The 15,579-nt window shown below is 36.9% G+C and overlaps 1 protein-coding gene across 1 annotated transcript; it reads left to right on the top strand.

The window, feature by feature from the left end:
* The first annotated feature begins 10,597 nt into the window (after positions 1-10,597).
* On the top strand, positions 10,598-15,031 carry LOC149811776 (uncharacterized). Its single transcript, XM_089992922.1, has 2 exons — positions 10,598-13,226; positions 14,447-15,031. Exons 1-2 carry the CDS (start codon positions 10,598-10,600, stop codon positions 14,791-14,793), a joined length of 2,976 nt encoding a protein of 991 aa, XP_089849048.1. The 3' UTR covers positions 14,794-15,031.
* Positions 15,032-15,579: the final 548 nt, after the last annotated feature.

The raw sequence follows: 15,579 nt of genomic DNA, 5'->3' as shown, positions 1-15,579 counted from the left end.
TATTGTGTGAGATACATTGGATAAATGATGCTGAAATCCATTCCGCTGCAAATTGTCTTGCTATGGCTGAAGGTGACTTATCGTGTTGTTGTGCGGTGATGAATAAATTTGAGAATTCAAATTGCTGAGTGAATTCAACTTGTGGAAGTTGATTTGTCATCGAATTGAGAGGTCAGTTTTCCTATGTATTTTAGATATTGATCAGTGACTGCCTACTTGGTTACCCCAGCGCATCCTTTGCACTTGCATATCCTACACCTGCACAACACTCTGCACTTGTGCATCAGTCACCTACACTATCATGTGCACCCTTCCATGTCAAACCTTACTGATCTACCCACTGTATCCGATCCATATCACAAGTTTCTCAGTTTGTTTCAGTCCACCCAAGTGATTGAAACACTCCAAAATTAAGCAAACAACACTGAACAAAGAGTCACAATCTTTGTCCTCACTGCATTCAAGTGTGGCTCCCTATCCAGAGGCACAGTGGAATGTGCTGAGTCATTGATTCAGCCATTGGATTTTTTTTACTGCAAAATGCATAGGCGTTTTATTTGAAGCTAGGTCCTTGATTTGTTGTGCATTTGCATATCAACATCTTTGCACTTTGCATATCAACAATATAGTTGCATTTGCATATTAACAACACCTTTTCACTTTACATTTGCATATTAACAGTGCATTTGCATTTGCATAGCTACTGTAGCACCTTCACATTTTGCATTTGCATGTCCACAGCACTTCGTTTGACATTTTTACATCATATCAATTGATATTCCCACAACATATCATTAGTTTCTAATAATGTTATTAAACTTCTTAACAGTATATCATCTAATTTCTCATAGCATGCTCAGGTTCTACTGTAAGCTTCATCATATGTGTTTCTTCATTAGCATGAGCATTGCATATACATCATCATATATATTTTCTCATTTGCATAGGCATTACACTTAGGCAATTCCATATGCAGTTCTTCATTTGCATAGGCATTGCCCTTAATTATTCTCATATGCATTTTTCTCATTAAAGCATATACATTGCCCTTATGCATTCACAAGTGCATTTCTCGTTTAGCATAAGCATCACACTTAGGTAGATGCATATGCATTTCTCATTTAGCATAAGCATCACACTTAGGTAGATGCATATGCATTTCTCATTTAGTATAGGCATCATACTTAGGTAGATGTATATGCATTCTTTCATTAGCATAAGCATAACACTTAGGTAGAGATGTATATGCATTTCTCATTAGCATAAGCATTATACATTCACATATACATGTACATTTTCATCAAAGTATAGGCATAACCATATGCATATTAGTTTTAACATGATATTGTCAATTTCTGTTAATATTTTGCATTTCTTTTGCCTTGTGCTAACTCATATTTGCAGGAAAACTTGGAAAATCCTGATTTATTTCCTAGATTAGGGAGTTTTCATATTTCAATTCAATTTAAGGTTGTAATAACTTTATATTAATGAGAATTTTTATTTTTTTGTTTAGAATAGAATGTATGAGCATATAGTTGCATTTTAAAATTGATTGTGATATGTTATTTCATCTTTATTTCGAAAAAAATACTATGGTGAAACACGAATGACACATGCACCATTCTAATAAGAGGTAAATAATTCTAAGTAAATGATTCACATTTATGGCAATAGTCAAAATGTGAACAATACTTAGGATTTTAATCTTTTATGGAATAGAACTGGGCCTCCACTTTAGGTTCCCTTTGAAAATCATCATATTTTTCTCAAATAAATTTTATTTTATTTTCTTTATCAAAATTTAAGACACAAATTAATTTGAGATTTATTCGTGACCATAGTCATAAATATATTAACAATTAATTTAGTTTTAAATCCTATAAAAGCACAAAAATATATTTTTATTCTTTGTTAGAATTTGAATAAAGATTAGATTGAGAATATATTTATGACTATAGTCATGAATATATTACAACCTAATCTTATTTTAATTCTATTAAAGAATAAAAATTGCTTTTAGTATTCCAATTTTAAACAAATTCTTTCAATGCATTCATCATTTTGCATCATCATTTATCTTTTCAAATTATTTTCAAAATTCCAAGTGTTTTTTGAAATGAATTTTCAAAAATACAGTTTTATTTCTAAAATTCAAAATCAATTTCCAATTTTCATTTACAAATTCAGATTCATCTCTATTTTTTCAAATTCATTCAGTTTTAAAATTTGTTTCAAAATCCCAATTTCGATTTGCTAAACCTTCCCATTTTTTAGTTTTTACTTTTCAACTTGAATTTCATTTCAATTTCAAATATTCAATTCTTTGCTTTTTTCAAAAATTTAAAATTCTATTTTCCATCTCAATTTAAATTCTGAATTTTATTTCAATATCCAATTTAATTCTTAATCAAAGTTAGAAAATTCACTTTGGAATTCCCAACCTTATTTCTAAATTCAATTCCGATTTCAAATACCAAATCAAATTTTAGAATTACTTCAAAATCTCGATTTCAAATCAAAAATCGATTTCAAATTCCATTTCAATTTCAAACTTTCAAAATTCAAACCTTTCACTCTAATTTCAAATTTCATCTTCAAAATTCAGAAGTTCAGGTTCAAATCTCAAACTAAATTCTCATTTTAACCTCTAAATTCAATTTCAATTTCAAATTCCAAGTTCGCTTTCAAATTCTAATTTCGTTTTCGAAATCCAATTTCAAAATTTACTTTTAAATTCCAAATCTTCAATTTCTAATTTTATTTCTAAATTCTCATTTTTCAATTTCAAATTCTTATTTCAATTCCAATTTCAAAGTTGAATTTTGATTTCAAAATCTAAACTCAAATTTTCAAACTTCAAATTCAAGGTTCAATTTCAAGACCAAATCCAATTCAAAATCAACTTTTATCTCAATTTCTATTTTCATAGTCAAATTTCATTCTTCATTTTAAAACAAATTCAATTCAAATAGTTTTCTAAGTGATTTCAAAAACATTTTAAGCAAAGTTTCAAAGTTCACTCGGAATTCTATTTATTTTTCAAAATAAAATTTAAAAACATGCATCATATTTCAAACTATCACTTTCAAAGTTCATGGCACAAACTTGATTCCATGTACATTCAAAATTTTTCAGAATAATCTCTCAGTCAAATTTAGGCAAAGCAAAAGGCATAAAATTTGATCTTTGGTTCAATTACCCCTGGTAAAGGCGCCAGGAACAGTTGAACCTCGTACCGATGAGCGGATCCCGTCTCTCCATTTTCCCGCAAAATTTTAAAACAGAGGCGAGTTAATTTCATAATCTTTTTCAAAAGGTCAAGTGAGACCTTGCAAAAGAGTTTTTCTTCTCTCTCCTTTCTTTTTCCCTTAAAAAGGAAGAGGAAGAAAGAAAAGGGAAATTTTTTTTGCAACAATCACAGTGACACGATTGGGTTCAAGCCCACTTCAAAGCCTGGTTCAAGCCCACTTCAAAGCCTCCTTTTAATTCTGTAAATGTAAAAGTAAATGTTAAAAAGTTGTCTTCTGATGCTATGGTTAAAAGATGAAAAATGGGTTGTGCTATAATTATGATGTGGTTTGATGCCCTGACAACATACCTCAAAAAAAATTACAGCAAGAAGACTGATAAGAAGAGGATAGCAACCCAAAGACGAGGAAGATAACACACATGTAGCTGAGAACCCACCAAGCAAAACCTTAATTCATAAACAAAAACCAAATTGCAAAGAAATTATAAATAAAAAATAAATGCATATAAAACACTATCAAATCACCAAAAATAAGAGAGAAAAACACAGTTTAGAAGGAAAACCATACCTTTCACCCTCCGTAGAAGAATTTCAACCTTCTTTCCCAGTACGAAAGAGAGAGGAAGTAGTTCCTGTTGGTGATTTATCTGGAAAAGAGAGAGAGAGAGTGAACACGTGAGCGTTCTCAATGAGAGGGAGTTGAAACAACTACCATACTTCAATCCAACCAATCAAAAAACAAAATAAACAAATAAAGTCAATAAAAATCACAAAAAATACAAAAAATATCGAAGAAGAAAAGGCCTCACAAGCATCTATTTTGAACAGAACAAGATAATCAACAAAGCAACCAAAAGAATGAAAAAAAAGGCAGCAAATTTGTGATTCACATACACCAACCGATCCAGAAATCAGAAAAAGATTGCATCTTTGAGTAGAAAACCAAAAGGAAGCCCTAGATCTAACAGGATTCCTCCCCAAAGAGGAACCAAAACCAACCTTGAGCAACAAGAATGCGAAGCCGTCTCCACCGCCAGAGGAACCTCCATGAGGGCGGAATGATAGCAGATTGAAGGAGGTCGACGATGAGGGGATCATCACACTGGAGTTTCTGAGAGCTGACTCGAAATGAGAAGCAAAGAAACACCCATGGGTTCTGGCTTCACCACCATGCCTCAAGCTGAGCAACGTCTGATCCGCCTGCATACCTCTCTCTGTCCACTTCGGTATATCAGATTTAGGCCGATTTGTCACATGAGAAAGGAAACGAAGAAAGGGGAATTTCAAAAAAAAAGAGGGAGAAAGGGGAGTTTCGGGCGAAGATTACAAGCCTTTGTTGACCGCATACATCACAAATCTATTTTTGCGATTTTCATTGATCCTGGTTAAGCAAGACAATGATTTCTGAAGAGCAAACATCTCTTACCGCTGTGGACTATTTTTATTTATGAAGGGCAAACATTACAAGCCCTTTTTGACTGCATACATCGCAAATCGCTTTTGCGAGTTTCATTCACAGCGGGTGAGATATACAATGATTTATGAACAACAAACATCTCTTATCACTGTGGACTATTTTCATTTACGAAGGGCAAATATTACAAGCCTTTGTTGACCGCATACATCACAAATCTATTTTTGCGATTTTCATTCACCCTGGTTGAGCAATACAACGATTTATATACAGCAAACATCTCTTATCGTTGTGGACTATTTTTAATTATGAAGGGCGAACATTACAAGCCCTTGTTGACCGCATACATCGCAAATCGCTTTTGCGAGTTTCATTCACAAAGGGTGAGCTATACAGTGATTTCTAAACAGCAAACATCTCTTATCGTTGTGGATGATTTTTATTTACGATGGGCAAACATTACAAGCCTTTATTGACCGCATTCTCATGCAAATCTATTTTTGCGATTTTCATTCACCCTGGTTGAGCAATACAACGATTTATATACAGCAAACATCTCTTATCATTGTGGACTATTTTTAATTATGAAGGGCGAACATTACAAGCCCTTGTTGACCGCATACATCGCAAATATCTTTTGCAAGTTTCATTCATGGCAGGTGAGCTATACAACGATTTCTGGATAGCAAACATCTCGTATCACTGTGGACTATTTTCTTTTACGAAGGGCGAACATTACAAGCCTTTGTTGACCGCATACATCGCAAAACTCTTTTGCGATTTTCATTCATGGAGGGTGAGCTATACAACAATTTTTTAGAAAAAAATGGTATACACATTCTACAAAATCTATTAGAAATCTATGTACATCAAATTAATCCTGGCTGCATTGCGTCGTTCGTTTCCTTGTAATCTATGGATCGTGTGTTACAACGATCTGTTCAGCGAAACATGTGTGTTAGAAGTATTAAAAAAGAATTAAACAATTAAAGAATGTCACGTTACGAAAAATACTTATAGAATTACAACAAATATTTATCGGCATAAAAAGAATCGCTATGGTTTATTTAGTGGCACTTGACGAGTTAGATGGACTATGACAGACAAATCGTCTCTTTATTTTTCTTGGTGGACTACCTATCCTCGGTGGCCTCTTGGTTCCCGTGATCTTATTATAAACACTGGTGATCATCTCTACCAGTGACTAAAATTGTCTTCCGATATTGCTTACCTCCTTCCGTAAGTCCTTATTCTCCCTCTCCAACAGCTTGAACCTTGCGCAGGAGACAACGTTCTCTTTTGCAAGCTGTGTTCGCTCTTCATCATGTACTGTTACAGAGGGAATCATTGTTGTAGCCGGAGGGAGACAATGGATGGGTTGTAGATGCTGGGATGCGAAATGAAGGGGGGCAGTTGTGAGGTATGGGTTCCCAATTTTCTCAATCTTCAGATTTTGCCGCATGGGTTCCCAATATTTTTAGAAATAAAAGGGATCATATTGTCGTTCTTTATAATCATACGCTATGGAATGGACATCTCCTGTGTTTCAGTTATGCAATTGTTTCCTGTAGCGATCGTGCCAATTCATGTTCCTGGCCCCACCACTATTCATCTTCCTTCTCACTTCCACAAGCTTCTTTGGGATAGACTGTCCCAAGCCAGATTATAGGAGAACTCGACTATCATGTTGCAACTCGGCTTCATAATTGCTAAACAGCCAAATATCATGGTTAGACAATCTCGCACCCTAGACAACAAGCGCTTGGTCCACATCCTTCCCATCTCCATACAGTCTCCACACAACCTGCACATTGGTAATTCTTTTTAATAACGAGTGCTAGATATATTACAACGAATGCTACTAAGAATGCACACGATTATTAATATTTTTAGTACTAAAAGATAAATGCCAAAGCGATAATGATTTATACTAATGAAGACAAAATCCTGCAGCGATGATTACTTAAGAATGCTAAACATTTCAACAATTTATACTACAATGATAAATATTGAACCGATTATAAACAATTTTAGACCATTTACCTCATTTAGTTGCAGCTAATCTAAAATGAATTTAGCATTATCCTCCTTGACATTTATTCTAGCCCACCGACCGATCTTTGGAAAACCATAAATCACAGGGCCACACTGAGGATGCAACGCGACAATATGCTCCCACGCCCAGGCCTACAAAAAAATATATTAGTAACACTACAACCTTCAACGAGCTTAGTCTATAATGTACTAAATATGTAATAAACAAATACCTGAACAAATGGCCAAAACCTCCCGACGGTTTTTGTACCCATACTCGCACGGTAAAGTTGACTGTATAAGTGTGCGAGCATAGCAGGACCCCATGCATAGTTGTCGACTTCGTCTAAGTCTTTCAGGTACTGCAGCCACAAGTAACTTATTCTCGAACGAGAACAATCGAAAAATAAAATAAGACCAAAAAAATAAAGAAGAAAGCCGCGCAACTCTTGGTTAGCTCTTTTAGATGCACATGTAGCAGACCGACCTTCCCATTTACTATGGAAAGAAGAAACTTTCATCGATGTGGAATTGCTTCCACCAGAAATACATTGACTCCAGTCATCCATCGACATTCCTAGTAGGGCCATACACTTTTTCCTTGTGTCATAGTTTGAATCCTATAATAGGACAACACTGCCATAGCACTTAAGGCCAGTGATCTGCGCCACATCTTCTAGGGTCATAATGATCTCAAAAGAATCAAACTGGAATGTGTTTGTCTGATGATTCCACTTATTTACTAGGTGGGTCATGGTGTTTCAGCACGTTTCAAAATAATGCTGGTTCAGAAGGCCACCGAAGTGCATATTTTGTAATCGATCCTTCTGATATGCACTCAGCTGAACATACCATGACAGAACTATAGGCCACTGACACCGCCCTCCTAGCTTTTCACTTGTTTCTCTACTTTTCTTTTGACCTTCTTGTAACACAAAATAACACATTATTCATATTAATTGTAAATTAGTCTCATTTATACTTATACATCTAACTGTAGACAATAATCACTATAAATAATAATCGTTACACACACTATCACAATAATCACTATAACTAGTAATACCTATCATAGTAATCGTTATGCATAGTAATCGCTAACATAATAAATGGGGACATACATGATCGATTTACGTACCTTGATCACACTTTTCTCCTCTTCAACCCATCTCTTCAACCTCTGCCTTTCTTGTTGCTCCACTGCCTCCCACTGCTTTTCTACTACTACCGTCCCTCGCTCCATCACCTTTGTCGTCTACTTTTCAATTTCTTCATTTTTCTTTCCTTCTCTTCCTCCTTCTGCTTCTTCCTTTCTCTTTCCTTCTCTTCCTCATCCTCCTTCTCCTTTCTTTGCCTTTCCTTCTCTTCCTCCTCCTACTTCTTCCTTTGCCTTTCTTTCTCTTCCTCCTTCTGCTTCTTCCTTTCTCTTTCCTTCTCTTCCTCCTTCTACTTCTTCCTTTCTCTTTCCTTCTCTTCCTCTTGCTTCTTCCTTTCTCTTTCCTTCTCTTCCTCATCCTCCTTCTCCTTCCTTTGCCTTTCCTTCTCTTCTTCCTACTGCTTCTTCCTTTCTCTTTCCTTCTCTTACTCGTCCCTCTCCTCCGCCTCCTTCATTTGCCTTATCCTATTTCATTGTGCTGAATAGTCCTTGATCATCTTTTGCCTTTCCCTCTGAAACTCCTCCTCTTTATTCTTCAATTTCCTCTTTTTCTCCTTCTCCTCATTCTTCTTTTGCCTTTCCCTTTCCTCCGCCTTCTTTATTTGCCTTTGCTTTTTATTCTCCTTCTTCTTCCTTTGCTTTTTCTTCTCTTCATTATCCTTCTTCTTCATCTTTAGTTCGTCCTCATTCTTTCTTTGATCTTCAGTCTCAATATCTGATGGATAATCCTCCGCATAATACAATTCCAACGCGTTGTCACTGTCTTTATCATTCTCAATCTTCATTATATTTTGGTACCTTTCATAATGCTCAAATAGATGAGACTGGCGGATAACTTCTCCAATACACATCCCATAGAATGCCGCGATATTTCTTCTCTAACGAGCTGCAAACATTGCTAACATGTACAACACATAAATTTAACCACATCATTATACGTTAAAACTGCCTCTCCAAGTATATAATAATACAAATTATCCCATTTGTTAAATGATCACCAACATTACAAATCGTCGCAATATTTGACTTCATAAGTAAACATCATTGTAAGATTTAGCAAACTTAAGTACAAATCGAGGTAACTTCATAACTACACATCGCTATTCCTTTAAATGTATAAATCATTGAGGATTCAAACTTACAAATCGTTGTATAAATCACAACCTTCATAAATACATATCGTTGAAATGTTTGGCCTTCATAAGAACCAATCGTGCTAACAGTTTTTGGATGCCCATAAGGTAGATAGGTACAAATCGGTTTGTTTTCGTATGATAATAGGTGTTATTTAGCATGAATAGTACAACCAGTTGTAAGATTTAACATTCAGATTTACAAATTGATTCGTTTGCATACTGAAACCTTACACAAAACTCATCGAAACGCTAGGAGTTTTGGTAATCCAACAGTGGAGTAAGAAACATCCAGAAGATAGACGCAACAGATGGTGGCAACGATGCGGCTACTGCGCATAAGACAACAAAGGATGCTTTGACGACAGCAGAAGAAAGCAAAGGATGCTCCGGTGGCAACAGAAAAAGGCAAAGGATGCTTGGGTCGACTATGCTGCTTAGGGCAAAAACGTAATGTTTAGACTTTTTAAATCCTTAAGATGAATCTTCTTACGCAAACTTACCCCCAAATTTTGGCGTGTTCTCGATGCGTCGTTTCACTTTTCTAGATGGAGGGCAGTTTTGTCTTTTTTACGAACCGGTGTTTCAGTTTTCTAGATGGAGTGCATTTTTGTTCATTCTATGATAAGAATGGCGGTAAAGGGTACTTAAGTCTTTGCAACCGCACCAGATTCTGATGCTAAGTGATGCTAACACACATGGGGATACTAGTCGCACGTGATGTGATCTTATACGTGGCGCTCATTGGGACCCCAAAACACAAGATGTAGCTAACGGCCGTCTTCGGGGGGGGGGGGGGCATATAACCTGTTTCGGACTCAGAAGGATACTTCTAAACTGTATACATATTTTTAGTTGTTTTATATTTGTTGCTATTTTTTTAAAATAATTACACTCCCGGGTCGCCCGTGTAGCCAGTGGAGTGGTTGTGAAGGTGTTGAGTTGAAGACTCCAGATCAAAACCCATTGGCATACAGGTGTGCCCGTAGCTTCCAAAGGTAGGCATTTATCCTAAATAGTTGAAAACTGAGAAACATCAATTCACAATGCATTAGGAACCTATGTGCAAATTGTCCTTGACCTTTCGTTGTGTTAGCTGACACTAAAAAACCAAACAAAAAGAAAACAAATTCGGTTCACTGTAATGAGTTTTTTAAAGATCTTTTAACACTGTAATGAGTTTTTTAAAGATCATGTGACCAAGACTAATTAAATCAATAACAGAGTAATTATCGTATGCATAAAAAAAAACCTGTAGACTATGGTTGATTGCCCTTAGAAGAAAAGGCTTGAAACAAAAAAAGGTCAACATTTCCACATCGGCCAAGGTTTGTTAGCTTATTATTTCCACAACGATGTGACATTGAAAAAAGAAAAGTCAACAACAGTGAGCTTTTTTTGCAAAGATTCGTAAAGGGCAATATGAATAAGTTCATGGCTTATAGTTTTTTTTCTTTCCATAGAAAATGGAGGTCGACTCTAAACTACCACAAGACTAAGTCGTCTCCCGTATTCTCCTATAAACATCCAAGAAATTACATCATGCTTATAACACCAAAGTTTCATCTGTTTTACACAACACCAAAATGGTTTTCAAATTCTGCCCCATGTCTCTTGTTGTTTCTGTGATATTGCTGGGCTCTTACCCCTCCATTGTTTATTCAGCTGGCGACAATTCACTTACTGATGATCAAGAGGCCTTGTTGTCCTTCAAGAGTCTTGTAAGTGATCCTTCTAGTTCTCTGGTGTCTTGGAACCAAAGCACTAATCTCTGCAATTGGAGAGGCATCACATGCAGTAAGCGCATGCAACAAGTCATTGGAATTGATTTGCAGGGACTTCAACTCGGTGGGTTGATATCCCCAAGCATAGGTAACCTGTCGTTACTTCAATTTTTGTATCTCCAGAATAATGAATTCTCCGGCAGCCTTACAGAAAAGATTGGAAACCTTTTTCATTTACGAGTACTGAATTTGAGTTCGAATGCCATCCATGGAACTATTCCTGTGAACATCACCAGATGCTCAAGGCTTGTAGCTATTGACCTCACTGGTAATCAATTGACCAGCTCAATTCCCACTGAGCTTGACCTCTTATCCAACCTGAAAGTCTTGAATTTAGCTCGGAACCAACTTTCAGGAACCATTCCTGCTACTCTTGGTAACCTTTCATCCCTTACCACTCTAAATTTAGCTACCAATTCCCTTCAAGGTCCTATACCACAAGGCTTAAGTCGTCTAACAAACTTGCAACACTTGCAAATCTCCTTAAACAACCTCAGTGGCGTTGTTCCACCTTCTCTGTACAATGTATCCTCAATCATCACGTTTGCTTTGGCATCCAACCAGTTGTGGGGAGAACTTCCTTCAAACCTTGGCTTCACAATGCCCAACATACTGTCTTTCCACAATTGTTTCAATAAATTCACTGGTAACATCCCGCCAAGTCTGCACAATGTTTCAAAGATACAGAGCATCAGGATGTCACATAATCTGATCCATGGTACTGTGCCAGCAGGCTTAGAGAAGCTTGTGGACCTCAGATTATACACTATTGGATTCAACCACATAGTTAGTAGCAATGAGACAGGGATGAGTTTTCTCACTTCCCTTACCAACTCTTCCAAACTTGAGTATCTTGCCATTGATGAAAACTTGTTCCAAGGAGAAATTCCTTCCTCTGTAGGGAACCTATCAACACAGCTTGCGAAGCTTTACATGGGGGGGAACTTGTTCTCAGGTAGGATTCCAGCAGAAATTGGCCAGTTGAAAAGTCTAACCTTGCTGAACTTGAGTCACAATTCATTGGAGGGAAGTTTTCCACCAGAAATAGGAGGCCTACTAAATTTGCAGGTCTTGAATTTGGCAGGGAACAAGCTCACTGGGGTGATCCCAACATCTGTGGGGGACCTCACCAAGTTAACCCAGCTTGATCTGTTTGACAATAATTTGGTGGGAACAATACCACCCATTTTCGGAAACTTTAGATTTCTTCTGTCATTAGACATGTCAAGGAATAATCTCAATGGTAGCATCCCTAAGGAGGTTTTCCAACTTTCAAGTCTAAGTCGTTACCTCAATCTATATCAAAATTTGTTCAGTGGAAAGTTGCCTGCCGACATTGGAAAATTAAAGAATGTTGCTGTCCTTGACATCTCAAAAAACCAGTTATCTGAGGCCATCCCTGAATCAATTCAGGAATGTAAGAGTTTGCAAAGCCTCTTTCTAACTGGCAATGCTTTGTCAGGCAGTATTCCAAAGTCCCTCGGTGAACTTAAAGGACTCCAAATCCTAGACCTTTCATCCAATAATCTGTCAGGTTCAATTCCAATAGAGCTTGCACTGCTCAATGATCTGCAAGTGTTGAATCTCTCCTTCAACAATCTTGAAGGTGAAGTCCCAAACTCTGGTGTGTTTTTGAAATTCAATAGAACATATCTTGAAGGAAATCACAAGGTTTGTGGGGGTCCCAAAATTTTGACGTTGCCAACATGCCATAACCATGTTCAGTCAAATAAGATGCCCCTTGCTCTCAAAATAGCAGTTCTCTTAGCAAGTTTGGCCATCCTTTGCATTCTTCTTTCATTTGCCTGGTTAGCATTAGCTCATAGAAGGAAAAAACTACCGAATGTGGAGTCATTCAGAGGACAACACCGGTTGATAACATACCATGAAATTCTTGCTTTAACTTCAAATTTCAGTTCAGAGAACCTACTAGGTAGGGGGAGCTTTGGCTCTGTGTACAGAGGTGTCCTTGGAAATGGAGCTCAGATTGCTGCCAAAGTGATTGACCTTCAACTTCATGGTGCCGCCGCTAGTTTTCTTGCAGAATGTGAAGCATTGCGAGGCATTCGCCATCGCAACCTCGTTAAACTCATAACTTCATGTTCAGGGACAGATTTCAAGAACGAAGACTTCAAAGCTTTGATTTATGAATATATGGTTAATGGAAACCTTGAGCAGTGGCTATATCCTGAAAGCAACCACAGGCAAGGGCTAAACCTTTTGACAAGGTTAAATATTGCTATTGATATTGCATGTGCCATGGACTATCTCCACCATGATTGTGTTATTCCTGTTGTTCATTGTGATCTTAAGCCAAGCAATGTGCTTTTGGATGATGATATGACTGCAAAGGTAGGGGATTTTGGCCTTGCAAGGTTGCTTGATGAGGGATCTCTCATCAATCAGTTGAGTACGGGTGGACTTAAAGGATCAATTGGATACATTGCTCCAGGTATTATCCTCTTCTTTTTCTTTGTCAATTTAAGAACCCAACAAAGTCAGCTTACATGGGCAACGATGAAGTTGAGAATGACAAAGAGTTCCGTTACATATATAATGGAAACATGGACTTTTTTAGTTTTATTTTTAAATTATGGCGGTACAGATGTGATCTATGTACTCGATTTTATAGGATCAGCTTTTGGAATGTTCGATTCCAACGCACAGGTGGGTTTTTATAAGGTTAAAAAAATCAATGGTTCATAATTCTTGTAAATTTTCTAATCTCCAAAAACAAAATTTAAATTATATTTTGGCCATTTTGATTGAATAGGACTGATTGATTTAAACTTTTGAGACAATTTTGATTGTATTCTTCAGTCAGACGTCCAATGAAAGAATTCTGAATTAACCCACAGTTTTTGTCAAAAGAAAGGTGAATGGAATTAATTAGCCTTGCTTTAAGGAACAACAAATTTGGAGAACAAAAATTGGGAATCAGGGAAAGCCTCTCTCTCTCTCTCTCTCTCTCTCTCTCTGTGTGTGTGTGTGTGTGTGTGTGTGCGTGGATGACAAAAACACTTGTGAGCATCAGCCTCTAGAGACTCAGAGGGATACTTCTAAACTGTATACATATTTTTAGTTGTTTTATATTTATTGCTATTTTTTAAAAATAATTACACTCCCGGGTTGCCCGTGTGGCCAGTGGAGTGGTTGTGAAGGTGTTGAGTTGAAGACTCCAGATCAAAACCCACTGGTATACGGGTGTGCCCGTAGCTTCCAAAGGTAGGCATTTATCCTAAATAGTTGAAAACTGAGAAACATCAATTCACAATACATTAGGAACCTATGTGCAAATTGTCCTTGACCTTTCGTTGTGTTAGCTGACACTGAAAAAACAAACAAAAAGAAAACAAATTCTGGGGTTGCCTTCGGTTCACTGCTCCAAGCAAAATGACTCAGGCCTACATGAATATTGATGTCTACACCTACACATGGTTTCAATCATCATTGACAAATTGAACATGCCTAAGTCTCAAGTTCTACGCAATTACTGGCCAAAGCATGTCCACAAGTCGGTTTTGGAATTGTCAAGACTGCAACCTTAGTTTGTGGTTCTAAGCACATATGATGTTTGAAACCAACTCAAAACCAGATAAAAAATCAATTCTAACACGTTTTGGACTTTGATTTTTAGTTGCTTTCCCTTTGAGACAATGATGTTGATTGCAGAGTATGGACTCGGTGGAAAATCAGCAACTCATGGTGATGTGTACAGCTATGGAATTCTACTGTTGGAACTCTTTACAGGGAAGAGGCCTACCCATGAGATGTTTGCTGGTGATTTAAATCTGCGGAAATGGGTATTGCAGAAATACCCTGGTGAGATAATGGAGCTCATCCACCCTCAACTAATAAAAATGGATGACACAGATGGTGCGGCACAAACCCTCCAAGTGGGCTGCTTGGTTTCAGTCATTGGAGTTGCATTATCCTGTGCAGCTGAACGTATTCAAGATCGCATGAACATGAGGGCTGTTCTTCCAAAGCTAAGAAAAATAAGAGATTCACTTGCCTAGAGAACACATTGCTTTCAGGTCTGAAATGCCCCACAATTTCAAATGGGCAAGTTGATAAAATGCTATAATTCAGTGTAGTTTATGAATGAACCATGCTATGGCTTTGGGGCTCCCAGTCTTCTTGAGAGGCTTTAGCGTTTAGGCACATCTATCTTTTGTATTTATTTTATGGGTCATGTACTGAGTTAGCAAAGTTAGCATTAATAAATGAGCTCCCACATGATTAGCAAAAATACAAGTCTGAACATTATTTCCTAGTCTCCACGATATATTACTTTGCTAAAAGATAAGAAAAATTAGATATAACATGCTTGCATGTAATGACTATATGATGTCACTTGAGGCAACCGGCTACATTGCTTAAAACATTCTCATTTCTTTGTCTTGTGTATTGGAAGAATTCAAATCTTTGTTATTGTTCTGTCTTTAGCACAAAACAACAATGATGGAAGTTGGTCAACTTCCGTTCTTAAGCATTGGCAAGTTATCACCTACAGCCCTAGGGCTGATAAATGAGCTGAACAAACCAAGCTCGAGGTGTTCAAACTTGGCTCATTTTTAGGATGACTTGAGCGGAGCTTCAACTTATGATGAGAACGACCCAAGCTGGCGTGTTTAAGAAAACAGAAAAAAAAGCATTGTTTAAAAGCTGGAAAATAGTAGGATTCTAACTGTATACTTAAGCTATCTTGTTTACATAAAAAATACATTGTTTTGAATCTAAAAGCAGTAGGATTTGCACTCTAAACCTATTACTTGCAAGCCAAACATTTTAACTATTTATTC

The sequence above is a fragment of the Nuphar pumila genome, chromosome 17 (assembly GCF_984573655.1).
Source record: "Nuphar pumila chromosome 17, dmNupPumi1.hap1.1, whole genome shotgun sequence".
Classification (NCBI taxonomy): domain Eukaryota; kingdom Viridiplantae; phylum Streptophyta; class Magnoliopsida; order Nymphaeales; family Nymphaeaceae; genus Nuphar; species Nuphar pumila.
Note: the sequence above shows the minus strand (reverse complement) of the source record. Positions and strands in the feature narration are given on the sequence as shown.